General features: G+C 38.9%; 1 protein-coding gene across 7 annotated transcripts in view; it reads left to right on the forward strand.

Moving 5' to 3' along the window:
• The window catches only part of DCLRE1C (DNA cross-link repair 1C), a 50882-nt gene extending 33760 nt beyond the window's left edge, over positions 1 to 17122 (forward strand). For 4 of the 7 annotated variants that reach the window (XM_023223273.3, XM_023223277.3, XM_023223276.3 and 1 more), the window contains 3 exons: positions 1239 to 1333; positions 3055 to 3102; positions 12472 to 13619. In XM_023223273.3, the coding sequence (XP_023079041.1) occupies positions 1239 to 1333; positions 3055 to 3102; positions 12472 to 13385 (1057 nt within the window). In that variant the 3' untranslated portion in view covers positions 13386 to 13619. Of the gene's footprint in view, positions 1 to 1238; positions 1334 to 3054; positions 3103 to 12471 lie in introns of all 7 variants that reach the window. The other 3 variants (XM_023223274.3, XM_023223279.3, XM_023223278.3) reach the window with 1 other exon arrangement.
• The last annotated feature ends 171 nt before the right edge of the window (positions 17123 to 17293 follow it).

Below are 17293 nucleotides of genomic sequence, written 5' to 3' on the forward strand. Positions count from 1 at the left end.
AAGTGCTGGGATTACATGCGTGAGCCACCGCGCCTGGCTGAGGTGCTTGTTAAAATGCATATTCCTCATCCTGCTTTCTTTTTTTTTGAGACAGATTCTGGCTCTGTCACCCAGGTTGGAGTACAGTGGTGCAACCTCAGCTCACTGCAAACTCCACCTCCCGGGTTCAAGCGATTCTCCTGCCTCAGCCTTGTGAGTAGTTGGGATTATAGGCGCCCACCACCACACCTGGCTAATTTTTGTATTTGTAGTAGAGATGGGGTCTCACCATGTTGGCCAGACTGGTCTTGAATTCCTGACCTCAAATGATCCACCCACCTCGGCCTCCTAAAGTGCCAGGATTCCAGGCGTGAGCCACCGTGCCCAGCCCCCATCCTTCATTTCTAGCAGACAATTCTGTTGTATGTAGGTGGGGGAAGATGACCTTACTTTGAAAAGTTAACCCAGGAGAATAGCTGAAATGACTGTAAAGAGACACAGTAATGGATGAGAACTCCTGGAAAGGTTGAAGGGGATGGATCCAGAGAACAGCTGTGGAAACAGGGGCAAGGATGTAAAATGGGGGTGGCTGTAAATAAGTTTCAGGTTGGGCACTTCATGGCCCTGTTCAAATGGTATGTTGTAGATCATCCTAAAGGCTTCCCGGAATCTGCCAGGAGGAGGCAGTTGGCAGTGAGGCCTTCGAAAAGGGTAGGACATCTTCAAATCTTATTTTTCTGCCTTTTTGTATCTTATCTCCACTTTGTCTTAGTTTTCAGCCTAAGGACCTAGAATGACAAGATAAACTTGTGGAGATTTCTGTGAGATATAAGTAAACCCTACTGAACAGGGAACGGGAGGCAGCTAGTTATACTGTATCCTGAATGCTAGAGGATGTCACTGTATTAATGGTTTTCAGGATAGGGACTTGCTTTTTTTGCATCTGATTTTAAGTTTTGCCTTAGTCTATTGATGTAACAATAAGATAAACATCTACCGGGTTGCATTTAAGTGCTTATATTCACCACTTTATTATATCGAAGTGATTTTTAACTATGAAATCAGTTTAGAACTGCTTTTCAATCCTCCAGAGTAGTTGTGTGATTTCCCTTATGGTCAAGATTTTGTTAGAAACACAGGGATCCAAGAAATAAAAAAACAAAAAAATAAAAACAAAAAAAATTTGTAACACTATCAGTGATGCCTACCTTCTAACAACTTCCCCAAAAGGAAAAGTCAAATATTCTGATTCATTTCAGCTTAAAGCCTTTATGCCGGTCTTCCCAAAGTATGGAGCCAAAGTATAAACCACTGGGAAAACTGAAGAGAGCCAGAACAATCCACCGAGACTCAGGTAAGAAAAATGGTCCGGGTTCAGAGGGGTGGGCTCCCCGCAAACACTGCTTTCCAGGGAGCTTGGGTCTGGGGGAAGTCGCCTTGGGCAGAGTGGACCCGGGACCCACCACAGGTCAGACTTGTCACATGGTCTCAGGAAGTACTTTGCCTTCCTGTCTTCAGCCTGTAAAATCAAGAGTCTGAGTCTGCTCTCCTTCCCTGGGTTAAAACAAGTGGTGAAAACTGTGCCATTGTGTGTGCTGTTCTCAGCTTTCTGGAAATATGCCTCAAGATCAGTAGAGGCCATAAAGAAAGGCTGGTTTGTTATCCTTGGACATCTTCTTAGGACATAAAGAGAGGCTGGTTTGTTATCCTTGGACATTTTCTTAGGACATAAAGAGAGGCTGGTTTGTTATCCTTGGACATTTTCTTAAGATACTAGTAAATGCTGATAATGGAGACTTTTCTTATGATTATTTCTAATTAAATTGATCAGTAGTGTTTATACAGAAGGCTTTTCCCCTATACCTTGTACCTGCTTTCATTGCTACATTGATTTTTCTAGTGAAGGACAGAGGTAGGCTCTGTAGTAGAAATCAGAATGTTAGATTCTGAGCAAAGCTCTGGGGCTTTCCAGCAGCCCTATTTCATGGTTAGGATTGTTGATTTTCATTCCTTTGGTGGAAAGTCAGTTACACTGCCGTGCAGTAAATACTTGACCAAAACTCACGAGATAAAGATGATACTATTTTTTGAACACCTATTAATGGCAGGTAGTGTGCTAGGTCCTTTATATATACTATACCTAAGCCTCTAAACAAACTTACAAGGGGTACCATCCCAGTTCTAATTATGATGAAACTGAAGTTTAGAGACTTAAGTCCCTAAGGACTAGCAAGAAGTACGTGATGGGCCTGGGATTCTAATCTAGGCCTGTCTCTCATCTCTTGCTTCTACATTTCTGCTCATGGAGAATCTAATTTTAAAACATTTAAATGACAATTCCAAGACTGATAAAGTAAGTCTATTACTGGTGCTTGAAGAAAAGCACATTTGTTTTTGTTTCAACAATTAAAAGGTTTTAGAAAAACAGTTCCATTAATTTCAAATGTTAACTCTATTATGTAATGTATCCTCTAATCCTTACAAATTTACTTAGTTTAAAAAAAAAAAAACAGCTTTCCTGAGGCATAACTGATAAAAACTGCACATTTAAGGCGTACAGTTTGATAAATTTTTTTGCATATGCATACACTTGAGAAACCATGACTACAATTAAGATAGTGAGATTATCACCTTCAAGTTTTCTTATGCCCCTTCGTCATTCCCTCCTATTCTCACCCATGCCAAGGCAGCCACTGATCTGCCTTCTGTCATTAAAGTTTGCATGTTCTAGAATTTCATATAAATAGAATCATATAGTATGTCTGGGTTATTTTACTTAGCACATCAGAGATTCATTCATGTTGTTGCATGTATCAGTAGTTCACTCTCTTTTATTGATGAGGAGTGGTCCACCTCAGGGATATACTACAAGTTGCTGATCCATTCACCTGTTGATGTACTTTTGGGTTGTTTCCAGTGTCTTTCTTATTATAAAGAAAGCTGCTATGAACATTCATGTACAAACTTTTGTATCGACATAGGTTTTCACACCTAAGAATGGGTCAAATGGTAGCTCTATCTTTAAGAAACTGCCAAAATGTTTTCCAAAGTGGTTTGACCATTTTGTGTTCCCAGGAGAAGTGTATGAGAGTTCTGGTTGCTCCACGTCGTTGCCAATACTTGGTATGGTTAGACTTTTTAATTTTAAATATCCTAATAGGTGTGCAGTGATAGCTCTTTGTGGTTTTAATGTGCATTTCTCTAAAGACTAGCAAGGTTGTGTATCTTGTAAGGTGCCTATTTGCCATCCATGTATCTTCACTGGTCAAGTGTCTATTCAAATCTTGACTCATTTTTAAATTGTTGGGTTTCGTTTTGAGACAGTCTTGCTGTCACCCAGGCTGGCACTATCACAGCTCACTGCAACCTCAACCTCCCAGGCTCAAGTGATCCTCCCACCTCAGCCTCCTAAGTAGTATAGGCATATGCCACCATGCCTGGCTAATTTTTATATTTTTTGTAGAGATGGGGTTTCACTATGTTGCCCAGGCTGGTCTCAGACTCCTGGGCTCAAGCAATCTGCGTACCTTGGCCTCCTAAAGTGCTGGAATTACATGCGTGAGCCACTGCACTCATCATGTTACTAAGTTTGCCTAAGTTTCTGGATACAAGTTTTTTAAAAAAATATATCAAGTGTATAGAAATATTTTCTTCTACTCTGTAGGTAATCTTTTCAATCTTTTTAGCAGAGTATTTTGAAGAGCAGAAATTTTAAATTTTGATCAAGTGAGTTTATCAAGTTTTACTTTTTTCTGTATCGTATCTAAGAAATCTTTGACCCAAAGGCATAAAGATTTTCTCCTGTGTTTTCTGCTAGAAGTTGTCACAGTTTTAGGTTGTACATTTAGATCTGTGATTCATTTTTGTTTTTAAAAATATGGTTCAAATGTAGATCCAAGGTAATTTTTGTGTGTGTGTGTGTATGGATATCTAAATGTTCTTAAACCATTTGTTGGAAACACTATCTTTTATTCACTGAATTGCTTCAGCACTTTTGTTGAGTCAGTTTACAACATATGTGGAGGTTTATTTCTGGATTCTCTGTTATGTTCCATAATCTCTGTCTTGAAACCAATTTCACCTATCTCGATTACTGTAGCTTTGTAAATCTTGAAGTCAGATGATTTAAGTTCTCCAACTTTGTTCCTTTTTTTTTGTTTTTTTTGAGATGGAGTCTCCTCTCTCTGTTGCCAGGCTGGAGTGCAGTGGCACGATCTCGGCTCACTGCAACCTCTGCCTCCCATGTTCAAGTGATTTTCCTGCCTCAGCCTCCCGAGTAGCTGGGACTACAGGTGTGTGCCACCATGCCCAGCTGATTTTTGTATTTTTAGTAGATATGTGGTTTCACCATGCTGGCCAGGCTGGCCTCGATCTCTTGACCTCATGATCCGCCCGCCTCAGCCTCCCAAAGTGCTGGGATTACAGGCGTGAGCCACCGTGCCCAGCCAACTTTGTTCATTTTCAAAGTTGTTTTCATTATCCTAGGTCCTCTGCATTTCCATATGCATTTTAGAATCATATGCCAATTTGTACAAAAATGTCCTCTCCTGACGTTTTGATGAGGATTGTTTTAAATCTGTTGTTGATCAATTTGGGAAGAAATGGCATCTTAACAATATTGAATTTTTCAGATCCATGAACATGATATACCTCTAAATTTATTTGTCTTCTCTAATTCGTCTCAGCAGTATTTTATGATTTTCAGTATATAGGTCTGTGTAAATGAATCCCCAAGTATTTCATTTTTGGGGATACTGTTGCACATGGTATTATTTTTTAAGTTTCAATTCCTGATTGATTGTTGTTAGTATACAGAAATATAGGCTCAGTCTCCCTTAGTCAAAATGCTTGGGACCAGAAGTGTTTTGGATTTTGGACTTTTTTGAATTTTGGAACATTTGCATTTGCCTTTGATGGTTGAGCCTCTTTAATCAGAAAATCTAAAATGCTGCAATAAGGGTTTCCTTTGTAGTTCAGGTGTCAGACTTTTGGATTAGGGATATGCAACCTGTGCAACTGATTTTTGTATTTTGATCTTGTATCCTGCAACCTTGCTAATCTTACATATCGTTCTAGTGCCTTTTTTTGTAGATTTCATTGCATTTTCTACATAGATTATCAATGTTGTGTATATAGACAATTTTGCTTCTTCCTTTTCAGCCAGGATGTTTTTCTCTTGTCTAGACTACCACTACAATGTGAAACAAGTGGCAAGAGCGGGTGTCACTGCCTTGTTCCCAGTCTCAAGGGGAAAGCATTCATTCTTTCACCATTAAGTATAATGATAAGTATAGGCTTTGTGTCAGGCAGAATTACTTCCTTTCTGTTCTTGGTAGGTGGAGGGATATTAACAATGGATAATGGGTTTTGTCTAACACTTTTTCTGTATTTATTGAGATGGTTCTATTTTTTTTTTATACTCTGTTATTACGGTGACATACATTGATTTTTGAGTATTAAACCAAACTTGCAGTTCTCTAATCCCTCTTAGTCTTGACATATTATCCTTAAGTATTATGGTAACAATTCTCTCATTTACGTTCAGAAGGGCTATTGGTCTGGAGTTTTGTCTTGTCTTTTCCTTGTAATTGTGTGGTTTTGGTATCAGGATACTGCTGGCCTCACTGTTGTGAGGTGTTTCTTTATTCTCAGTCTCTGGAAAAATTTTTCAAGGATTGGCATTTTATCTTTCTTCAGTAACTGGTAGAATTTACCAGTGAAGCCATCTGGGTGGGACAGGAGTTTTCTTTGTGGGAAGGTTTTTTTTTTTTTTCCTTGAGTAAACTTTGGTAACTTGAATCTGTCGAAGAATCTGTCTTATCCATGTTGCTTAATTTTTTGGCATAAACTTGTTTTTAATATTATTTTAGTATCTGTAGAATCTACTGATATTAATCGTCTTACTCCTGATATTACTTTGTGTCATCTCTCATTTTTTTCTTGATTTAGTTCAGCTAGAAGTTTACCAGTTTTACTGATCTTCTCAAATAAGAAGTTTTTGGTTTTATTTCCCCTTTTTTTTTTTGGCAGGGTGTAGTTTCCTATTTCACTGAATTCCACTCTGATCTTTATTTCATCTGCTTATTTGGATGTTATTTGCTCTTTAAGTTTCTTAATTCAGAAGCTGAGGTTGTTGATTTGAGACCTTATTTTCTAATGTAGGCATTTAGTGCTATACTTTTCCCTCTTTAGCAGCATCCCACAAATTTGTCTTTTCATTTTCATTCAAAACATTTTCTAATTTTTCCTTTGACACATGGGTTACTTAGAAATTTGTTACTAGTTTCTGAATTTTGGAGAACTTTCCAGAGATCATTCTGTTGTTATCTAATTTAATGTTATTGTGGTCAGATAACATACTTTGTATGACTTTTTTTTTTTGAGACGGATTCTCGTTGTCCAGGCTGCAATGCAGTGGCACAATCTTGGCTTACTGCAACCTCAGCCTGCCAGGTTCAAGTGATTCTCCTGTGTCAGCCTCCGAATAGCTGGATTTACAGGCCCGTGGTACCACACTTGGCTAATGTTTTGTATTTTTAGTAGAGATGGGGTTTTGTCATGTTGGTCAGGCTGGTCTTGAACTCCTGACCTCAGGTGATCCATCTGCCTCCCAAAGTGTTGGGATTATAGGCGTGAGCCATCACTCCTGGCTTTGTACTTTTATTGAGATTTATGGTCCAGAATATTTACGGACTATCAATTGTGGAGCAATTTACACATTAAACCTCATAAATGTTTAATGTGTACTTTAAGGAAATATATGTACTACTGTTGTTGCATGAGCGTTCTATAAATGTCAATTAGGTTGACAATGTTCAGGTCTTCTACATTCTTATTCTATCAATTATTGCCAGAGGGGTGTTGAAATTTCCAGTTGTAATTGTGGACTTGCCTATTTTGCCTTGATTAGTTCTACTGGCATTTGCTTCATCTAGTTGAGGCACTATTAATAGGTATACACAAGTTTAACATTGTTATATCCTCTTGAGGGATTGATACCTTTATCTTTAGGAAATGAGTCTATTCCCTGGTAATATTCTTAGTTCTACAATCTACTTTACCAGAGCCATTTGAATTTCTTCTCATTAGTATTGGCTTGATGTATCTTTTTCCATCTCTGCACTTTTGTCTTTATATTTAAAGTGGGTTTCTTGTAAGCAGTATGTTGATCGATCTTGTTTTTATGGACAATCTGGTAATTTCTGGCCTTTAATTGCAGTGCTTAGACCACTTTGTTTTATTGTACCCACTGATATGGTCAGGTGTAAATTTATCCTCTTAGCTATGTTCTTTATTCTTTGGCCTTCTTTCGGATCAAGTAATTACTGATTGATTGTATTTAATCTGTTGTTGGCTTATTGGCTGTGTAACTCATTGATTTCTTATTTGAGTGGCTTCGAACGCAGTCATCCCTTTGTATCCTTGGGGGATTGGTTCCAGGACCCCCCCCCGCCAAAGAGTACCCAAATCTGCATATGTTCAAGTCATATTAAATGGTGTTACATTTGCATATAACCTACACATATCCTCCCATATATTTGAAATCATCTCTAGAATACTTATACTTTACAGTGTAAATGCTTGGTAAATAGTTGTTATACTGTATCAATTTTTGTGTGTTTTGTATTTTAATTTTTGCTTTTTTCCAAATATGTCTGATCTGTGGCCAGTCAAATCCACAGATGTGGAACCTGTGGATACAAAGGACTGACTGTATACATCTTTAACGTATCAGAGTGAAAAGATAAATGATATATTATTCCAAGTATGGCACAGGAATGTTACAGCAGTGTATTTCCATTCTTCTTCTCCCAGTCTGTGCTGTTATCGTCATACATTCTCCATCTATTATAAACTCCACAATACAAAATTATCTTTTAAGCTTTATTGAAGTATAATTGATATATCATAAATTCATCCTGTATAGGTGAACAATTCCACGCCTGTTAGTATAACGGAATTGTACAATCATCTCCACTATCTAATTCTGGAATATTTTTATTACTCAAAAAAGAAACTTTATGTCTATTTCCAGTCACTCCCCATTACTATTCCCAGCCTTAAGCCACCAGTAATCTAGAGTTTGTCTCTATAGATTTGTGTTTTCTGGACATTTCATAGAAGATAACTCATACGGCTGGGCACAGTGGCTCACGCCTATAATCGCAGCACTTTGGGAGGCTGAGGAGGGTGGATCATGAGGTCAGAGAGATCGAGACCATCCTGGGTAACACGGTGAAACCCCGTCTCTACTAAAAACACAAAAAATTAGCCAGGTGTGGTGGTGGGCGCCTGTAGTCCCAGCTACTCAGGAGGCTGAGGCAGAATGGCGTGAACCCAGGAGGCAAACCTTGCAGTGAGATCACGCCACTGCACTCCAGCGTGGCTGACAGAGCTAGATTCCATCTCAAAAAAAAAAAAAAAAAAAAGAAAAAAAAAAAAAAAAGCATACACCATGTGCTATTTTGTGCCTGGCTTTTACTTAGCATGTTTTGAAGGTACACCTATACTGTGGCATGTATCAGTACTTCATACCTTTTTATTGCCAACCAGTATTCAATTGTACAGGCATATGACATTTTGTTTATCTACTCACCAGTTAGTTGATGGACATCTGGGTTGCTTCCCCTTTTTAAATAATAATGCTATGAAAATTTGTGTACAAGTCTTTACGTATCTTTCTCTTGGGTTTTATTTCTTGTGGGGGGGGGGGGGGTAGAATTTTGGAGTCATAGTTTGCTTGGGCTGCCCTAACAAAATAACACATACTAGGTAGCTTAAGCAGGAGGCCAGGCATGGTGGCTCACGCCTATAATCCCAGCACTTGGAGAGGCCACGGCAGATGGATCACCTGAGATCATGAGTTCAAGACCAGCCTGGCCAACATGGTGAAAACCTGTCTCTGCTTAAAAAAATAAAAAATAAAAAAATAAAAATAATTAAAAAAATAAGTTAGGCCAGGTGCAGTGGCTCACGCCTATAATCCCAGCACTTTGGGAGGCTGAGGTGGGCAGATCATGAGGTCAGGAGTTTGAGACCAGCCTGGCCACTATGTTGAAACACCGTCTCTACCAAAATTACAAAACTTAGGCATGGTGGCACACACCTGTAGTCCCAGCTACTCAGGAGGCTGAGGCAGAAGAATCACTTGAACCCTGGAGGCGGAGGTTACAGTAAGCCGAGATTGTGCCATGGCACTCCAGCCTGGGCAACAGAGAAAGACTCTGTCTCAAAAAAAAAAAAAAAAAAAAAAAATTAGCTGTCCATGATGCTGAGTGCCCATAATCCTGGCTACTTGGGAGGCTCAGGCAGGAGAATTGCTTGAATCCAGGGGGCAGAGGTTACGGTGAGCCAAGATTGCACCACTGCACTGCAGCCTGGGTGACAAGAGCAAAACTCCATGAGAGAAAACCACAGGTAGTATTTCTCACGGTTCTGAAGGCTGGAAGATGAAGGTGTTGGCAAGGTAGGTTTCATTCTGAGGCCTCTTCTCTTGGATTACAGGTGGCTGCCATCTCTTTTGTGCTCACATGGCCTTTTCTCAGTGCATGCCCATGGGGTGGCAGGGAGAGCATACATGCGAGCTGAAGTATCTTTTAAGGATACTAATCTTATCAGATCAAGTCTCCAGCCTTATGATGGTTTAACCTTAGTGATTTCCTTAGAGGTCCATCTCCAGATAACAGCCACACTGGCTTTAGGGCTGCCACATATGAATTTTGACAGGAAACATTCAGTTCATAACATATGGTCAATCTGTTTTAACACCTCAAGGAACTGCCAAACAGTTCCAGACTAAATACATTTTACATTCCCTCCAGCAATACGTAAAGATTCCAGTTTCTTCACATACTAGCTAAGACTTCTGTCTTTTTGAGTATAGCTATCCTAGTGTGTGTACGGTAGTACCCTGCAGTTTTGATTTGGATTTCTCTAATGACTAATGTTGAGCTTTTTTTCATGTGCTTATTGGCCATTTATGTAACTTTTTTGGTGAAATGTCTATTCCTATCTTTTGCCCCTATTTCAACTGGATTATTGACCTTTGTATTGAGTTGTAAGAGTTAAATAGTCTGGTATCAGTCCTTTATCTAATATTATTAGGAAATATTTTCTCTCAGACTTGTCTTTTCACCTTCTTGATGGTGTCTTGAAGTGTAAAGGTTTTAAATCGAATTTGCCTTTTTTTTCTTTCATTGCTTATGCTTTGGTTTCATATCTAAGAAAATATTGTTTGATCCAAGATCATGAAAACTGACTCCCATGGTACGTAATTTCACGGTCAGTTTTGATTGTATTTTCCTGCTTCTTGAATTTCTGATAATTTGTTTTTGAATGCCGTACATTCTGAATTTTACCTTTTTAGGTCCTGCATAATTTTGGATTTCTAAAATCATTCTTGAGCTTTGTTCTAGCATGTGGTTAACATGTTTACAGTTTGATCTTTTGATGTCTTTTACCTTCGTTATGCAGGACCAGAGTAGCATTTAGTGTATAGTTAATTTTCCCCACTACTGAGGCAAGGCTCTTCTTGGTTCTTTTACAAATGCCCATGATCATGAGGTTTTCCACTCTGGCTGTTGGGACCAGGACTAGGCACTGTTCCTGGCACAGTGAGTTCTGGGCACTTTCTTTTTGTTTGAGTGATTCGTTGCCTGTCTTCTGGTAGTTTCCTGACAAGCACATGCTGCTCAGTACACTGAACACTTGGTGGGGGCTCCTCTGCAGCTTTTCAGAGTTTCTGTGCAGCACTCTCCTCTCTGGTCTTCTGCTCTGTAAATTCCAGGTACCTTGATTTCTTCAACGTTCCAGTTCCATCTCAACTCGGGGATGTCCATGGGCTCTATCTAGATGTTCCCTCCCTGACTGGAATCTGTTATGAAGCAGTGAGTCAGGCAATCAAAGGACTCATCTGTGTCTTGTTTCTCACATGTCATTGTCCTTAATTGCTCAATGTCCATTTTGAGAGGTAGTCTGATGTTTAGTTATTTCAAGTGGGAGGTTAAATCTAGTCTGTTACTCTATCTTACCTTGGAGCAAAAGTCCTTTCTTCCTTTAATCGTTTGTGCCTTTTATGCATCTACCCAATCCACACTTGTTTTTGATAAATGATTTTTGGGATCAGGCACAGTCACTGATTTGGAATGCAGAACAGTTCAACTGAGAGATCATACAAAAATATTTCATAAAAAGGTAATTTGGGGCCAGGCAAAGTGGCTCATGCCTCTAATTCCAGCACTTTGGGAGGCTGAGGTGGATTTCTTCAGTGAGTGCAGGAGTTCAAGACCAGCCTGGGCAACAAGGGGAAACACTGTCTCTAAAAAAAAAAATTAGCTGGGCATGGGGGTGGATCTCCTGAGCCTGGGAGGTCGAGGTTGAACTGTGATTGTGTGAAACATAAAAACCAACTTTGGCATAGTAGCGAGGGACCTAAAACATACATATAATCTTTGGCTTAAAATCTATATCCTGCAGTCTAGGATGATTCCAAATATAGTCATTAGATAGCTTAGTGACCTTAAGCCCTAAGATCAGTTACAAGTCATAACGTTGGACTTTAAGAATGAGGTTGGGTCCTGTGTATTGACACACCCTTTTCTCTGGGCCTAGCTTCACACTGGGAAGGTGAGAGCTGGATGATGGTCTCTATGGTCCATTATATTGGTGTCTTAAAAATGCAGTGTTTAGCCACATCATTTAAGTGGATTATTATAAAACCAGATTCAGCAGTAGAACACGAAGTTGCCCTACACAGTAGTTTCAGATGCATTTAATTTCCTTCCTAGGCTAGATAACATTAGAAGACGGAAAATATTTGTTTTTCCAAGTAAGGCTTTTTTCATTTTAAGAACATTTGTTGACACAGCATGCTTAATTTTGAATTTTAAGTTCTTGACACATGTTGATTTTCAAGTATTTTGCTTTAAAGTTGATGTAACCTGTTGCAACTTTGTGCATAAAGCATGTCAATAAGATGCTCATAAAAGAGAAAAACCTTAATAAAAAGCCATTTAATTTTCCCATGACTATCTCTTTGATGATACTCTGCCAATACCTTTAAGGCACAACCCACTGAGCATCTACTATTTGCATTTGCAGCGCACACAGGCTTTGCAAACCTGGCTGATGAACAGAAATCAGCTGTAGAACTTAACACAAAAATCAAATTATTTGGTCCTGTCTTTTAGGGATTCAGTAGGTCTGGAATGAGATACAGAAACCTATGTGGTTTTTATTTTTTAAAGTTTTGCATATGATTGTAATGATCAGCCAGGCTTATATATAGAGCAGAGTGACTGCTCTATATTCTCCACTGATAGTCTGGCATTATAAAAAGTTGAAGGATGGTAAATTGTTCAGTGTATCCCAAGAATATCTTTTCCCTTTGAAGAGTGGCCACCCTATTCCGTGCAATTCCAAGAATTAAAAGTGTAGGTACAAATTGGCTCCCTTTGCCTTGTTTCCTATAAACCTGTTTTGTTTGTCCCACAGAGGAGGAAGATGGCTATCTCTTTGATGATCCTCTGCCAATACCTTTAAGGCACAAACTTCCATACCAGGAAACTTTTCAACCTGAGGTATTTTCAATGACTGCAGTATCAGAAAAGCAGCCCGAAAAACTGAGACAAACTCCAGGATGCTGCAAAACAGAGAGTACGCAGAGCTCTCGTTTCACAAACTTTGTAGATTGTGAAGAATCCAACAGTGAAAGTGAAGAAGAATTAGGAATCCCAGCTTCACTGCAAGGAGATCTGGGCTCTGTACTTCACCAGCAAAAGGCTGATGGGGATGTACCCCAGTGGGAAGTATTCTTTAAAAGAAATGATGAAATCACAGATGAGAACTTCCCTTCCTCCATAGAGGCAGGGGGATCTCAGTCACCGAAGCTTTTCAGTGACTCTGATGGAGAATCAACTCACATCTCCTCCCAGAATTCTTCCCAGTCAACACACATAACAGAACAAGGAAGTCAAGGCTGGGACAGCCAATCTGATACTGTTTTGTTATCCTCCCAAGAGAGAAACAGTGGGGATATTACTTCCTTGGACAAAGGTGACTATAGACCAACAATCAAAGAGAATATTCCTGCCTCTCTAATGGAACAAAATGTAATTTGCCCAAAGGATACTTGTTCTGATTTGAAAAGCAGAGTTCAAGATGTAACAACAGTTCCTAATACTGGAGAACCAATTACTCTAAGCAGTGAGAAACATATACCTGAGGAAAAAAGTTTGCTAAATCTTAGCGCAAATGTGGATTCCCAGAGCTCTTCTGATTTTGAAGTTCCCTCAACTCCAGAAGCTGAGTTACCTAAACGAGAGCATTTACAATATTTATATGAGAAGCTGGCAACTGGTGAGAGTATAGCAGTCAAAAAAAGAAAATGCTCACTCTTAGATATCTAAGAATTCAAAGCGCTTCAACCTAGAGCAACCACTAAAAAACCTGTACAGAGATGACAGTCAATATTACAATAGAGAAAATACAATACTTAAAAATGTTCAAATAACCTGGTTTGGTGTGGTGGCTCACACCTGTAATCCCAGCACTTTGAGGTGGGCAATCGCTTGAGCTCAGGAGTTCGAGACCAGCCTGGCCAACACAGTGAGATGTGTCTCTACTTACAAAAAAAAAAAAAAGCCAGGCATCGGTGGGCTACTCTGGAGGCTGAGGTGAGAGGATCACTTGAGCCCAGGAGATTGAGGCTGCAGTGAACCGTGACTGTGCCACTGCACCTCCAGTAGACTGGGTGACAGAGCAAGACCCTGTTGGGAAAAAAGAAAAAGGCAAGGCACAGTGGCTCATGCCTGTAATCCCAGCTTCTCAGGAGGCTCAGGCAGGAGAATCACTTGAACGCAGGAGGTGGTGGTTCAGTGAGCTGAGATTGTGCCACTGCACTCCAAGCTAGGCAACAAGAGCAAAACTCTGTCTTAAAAAAAAAAAAGATGGTAGAACTAAACCCATACATATCAATGATTATACTAAATGTAAATAGTTCTAAGCACATCAATGACAAGAGACGTGGGGGAAAAAACCAACATAACCCTATGATCTGCTGTCTATAAAGAAACTCAATTCAAGTGATAGGTTAAAAAGGATGGAAAAAAGACCATGTACACAATTAAAGATGGAGTGGTTATACAGTTTCCTAATGATAAAAGGTCTAGTTCACCAAGAAGACAAAATAATCCTAAATGTATATACACCTAACAGCTCCAAAAATTTATGAAGCTTTTTAAAACAGCTGAAAAGAGACAAACTAATGCACAATTACAGTTAGGGATTAACATCCCTCCTTAGAACTAGTACATACACATTAATCAGTAAGAATATAGAACTGAAAAATCAAGCTGACTGGATTGACATTTATAGAACACTCCACCCCAGAACAGCAGAATATACCTCCTGAAGTACACATGGAACATTAAGCATGATAGATCATATCTTTGCTCATAAACATGCTTGATTTAAATTGACAAACTTGGATCTATTACAATAAACTGATGGCTGTAGACAAAATCAGCACCTTATTTATCCCCAAAGATGTTAAATCACTTAACCTTGATGTGAATATGGTGGCAACATTAGAAGTAGACAATTAGGATGTAAAAGAAAATGCTCAAGAATTAAATGGCAGCCAGGCACAGTAACTCATACCTGCAATCCCAGTACTTTGGGAGGCTCAGGACAATCGCTTGAGCTCAGGGTTTTGAGTCCAGCCTGGGCAACACAGGGAGACCCTGTCTCTACAAAATGTTAGCCAGGCATAGTAGTATGCACCTGTAGTCCTAGCTATTTGAAAGCCTTAGGTGGCAGCACAGATTGAGCCCAGGAGGTTGAAACTGCAGTGAGCTGATTATGCCCAGCCTGGGCAACAAAGCAAGACCCCGTCTCCAGAAAAATAAACTCTGTGTTATTCATTCTCAAAATCCATCAATGTGTTAGGCTTTTATGTTATGTATGAGGATTTTTAACAAGTTTTAACAAATATTCATGAACACTTTGTTATTCTGACATTTCACAGATTATGGAAGCAAAAGCAGAGACATCACTTAAAACAATTTGCAGACCAGTTAAACTAATACTTGATAGGCATTATCATGATGCTGCATGGCAATCAGACCAAAAAGTATTGGATCCACCAGACTAGGGTAACAAGACTCAGAGTATCAACTTAACTATACACATTTGTATATATTCGCTGGTAACTAAAACTTAGTTTTAACAATGTACCTTGTGATCCAAAGTGGGTGTTCAAAAAATGCCTATAAACATTCCTCTGAGTATATGCCTGATATTTTATAATCACATTAAGATTACATTCTGTTAGGTTTGTTTTATGTGAGAGTCTGCCATTATAAATGCTGGCTGAATGAATTGGGCTAAGGGCTAAGACAACTACAAGAGACGTCATCAAGAAACTGATTACCAGAAATTATATTTGGTACTCACTCTGATCATACTCTTAAGTTTTTTACAGACTATATATGAACTCCTTTAATTTTCACAACCACCCTTTGAGGTAGATACATTTCTAATCCCCATGTACAAATGAGGAGACAAAGGCACAGAGGTTAGTTCACATAGCTATGAGGCACAGGCAGAATATAAACATAGGCAGTTTGGCTTCAGAGACCATGCTCTTAACTGCTATATTCTGATGTCTCTCCAAAAGAGTATAAACATGGGCAGGGTTAATTGTAGCAGCTACTTGGTTTTTACTTCAAGAATCATAAATTACAAGAGGAAACATGAAGTTTTTATTTTTTGAGATGGAGTCTCGCTCTGTCACTCAGGCTGGAGTGCAGTGGCCCTATCTATCAGCTCACTGCAACCTCCGCCTCCCAGGTTCAAGTGATTTTCCTGCCTCAGCCTCCCAAGTAGCGGGGATTACAGATGTGTGCCACCACACCTGGCTAATTTTTGTATTTTCAGTAGAGACAGGGTTTCACCATATTGGTCAGATTGGTCTTGAACTCCTGACCTCTGGTGATCCACCCGCCTCAGCCTCCCAAAGTGCTAGGATTACAGGCGTGAGCTCCGTGTCCAGCTGAAACATGAAGTTTCAAAATGCCAAGATATATCACAGAAGACACTCAGCAGTCAGCTACATTTATCTTGGAGAGGAGTTCCAGGACTTAAATGTTTAAAGAGTATAAACTAATTTTTTTAAAAGACTGCCTGAAGCTGGAGATTAAATACTTTAAAAAGTTCACTGGGTGATCTTGGCATGTTGACATTATCTTATCAGTCTAAGTTTGTTACCTTACACCAACCTGATAGGTTCATTAGAAGCACAGGAATACATATAAAAGGCATAAAAGACTTGGTTAACGAGTATCAGCTCTGAGTTCCAAAATTCCTTTGCATTTCCAGGCAGTACTTACCATAGTATGTTTACGCACCTGGTGAGTGATAATGCTCAAAAACTTCTGAAGTATTCATCCACATTATGCTAGCGAAATGTCAAATTGTCCTTTAATATTCAAAGGCATGAACCATAACTCCTTGGCCTTTTGGCCAAGATCAAGTGTAGTATCAAATCCATGAACCATGATAAGCTATCTTAAAAGGAAAGTAACATTTCAAGGAATTGAATATAAATTTTTGGTTAATCTTGTTAGCACATAGTGAGGAATACATCAGTATTTTTCTGCCCCTTTTATAGTCTTACTGGAAATGACTGTAAAACAGAAACAAAGCTAAGCCATGGTAAATAGAACATTAAATGCCCAACCTAATTTATTTTGCTAAGAGAAATTGATGAACTAAAAGAGAAACAAGTATTGTCTACATTTTAGATATGGGAGAAAAAACCCTGAGATTATTAATTATGTATCACAATCCTCTTATGTAGATCCTGAAAATGATGGTATCAATATAATATGTACAGTGGATTTATGTTTTACACTGGATTACCTTTGATAGTTGTCTTACACTGAAAAATTCTGGCGTCTTCAGGAAACCAATATGATGAATAGCTAAATGTTGACTTAAAATAGTTAAACCCCTTAATAACATCCTTTAGTTTCTATTATTTCACTGCTTAAGTTCAGCATCTGAATAAAAAAGGTAACATAAGTAGTACTTTAGATCCCAAAGGCCCATTACATTCTACTAATAAAGACAAAACAAAACTACATGTTTACTGAAAATAGTCTTTTTTTCTTTGCTTTCCAGTTTTACACTTTTGTTAAACACAAAAAAGTGGACAAGATCATATAACTAAATGGTAAAACACTGATTTTTTAAAAATCATATCTTTAAACCCGTGAGAATCACAATTCAAAGTATGGCCACTGGGGGCAACCTG

Source organism: Piliocolobus tephrosceles, chromosome 9 (genome assembly GCF_002776525.5).
Source record: "Piliocolobus tephrosceles isolate RC106 chromosome 9, ASM277652v3, whole genome shotgun sequence".
In the NCBI taxonomy this organism is placed as follows: Eukaryota; Metazoa; Chordata; class Mammalia; order Primates; family Cercopithecidae; genus Piliocolobus; species Piliocolobus tephrosceles.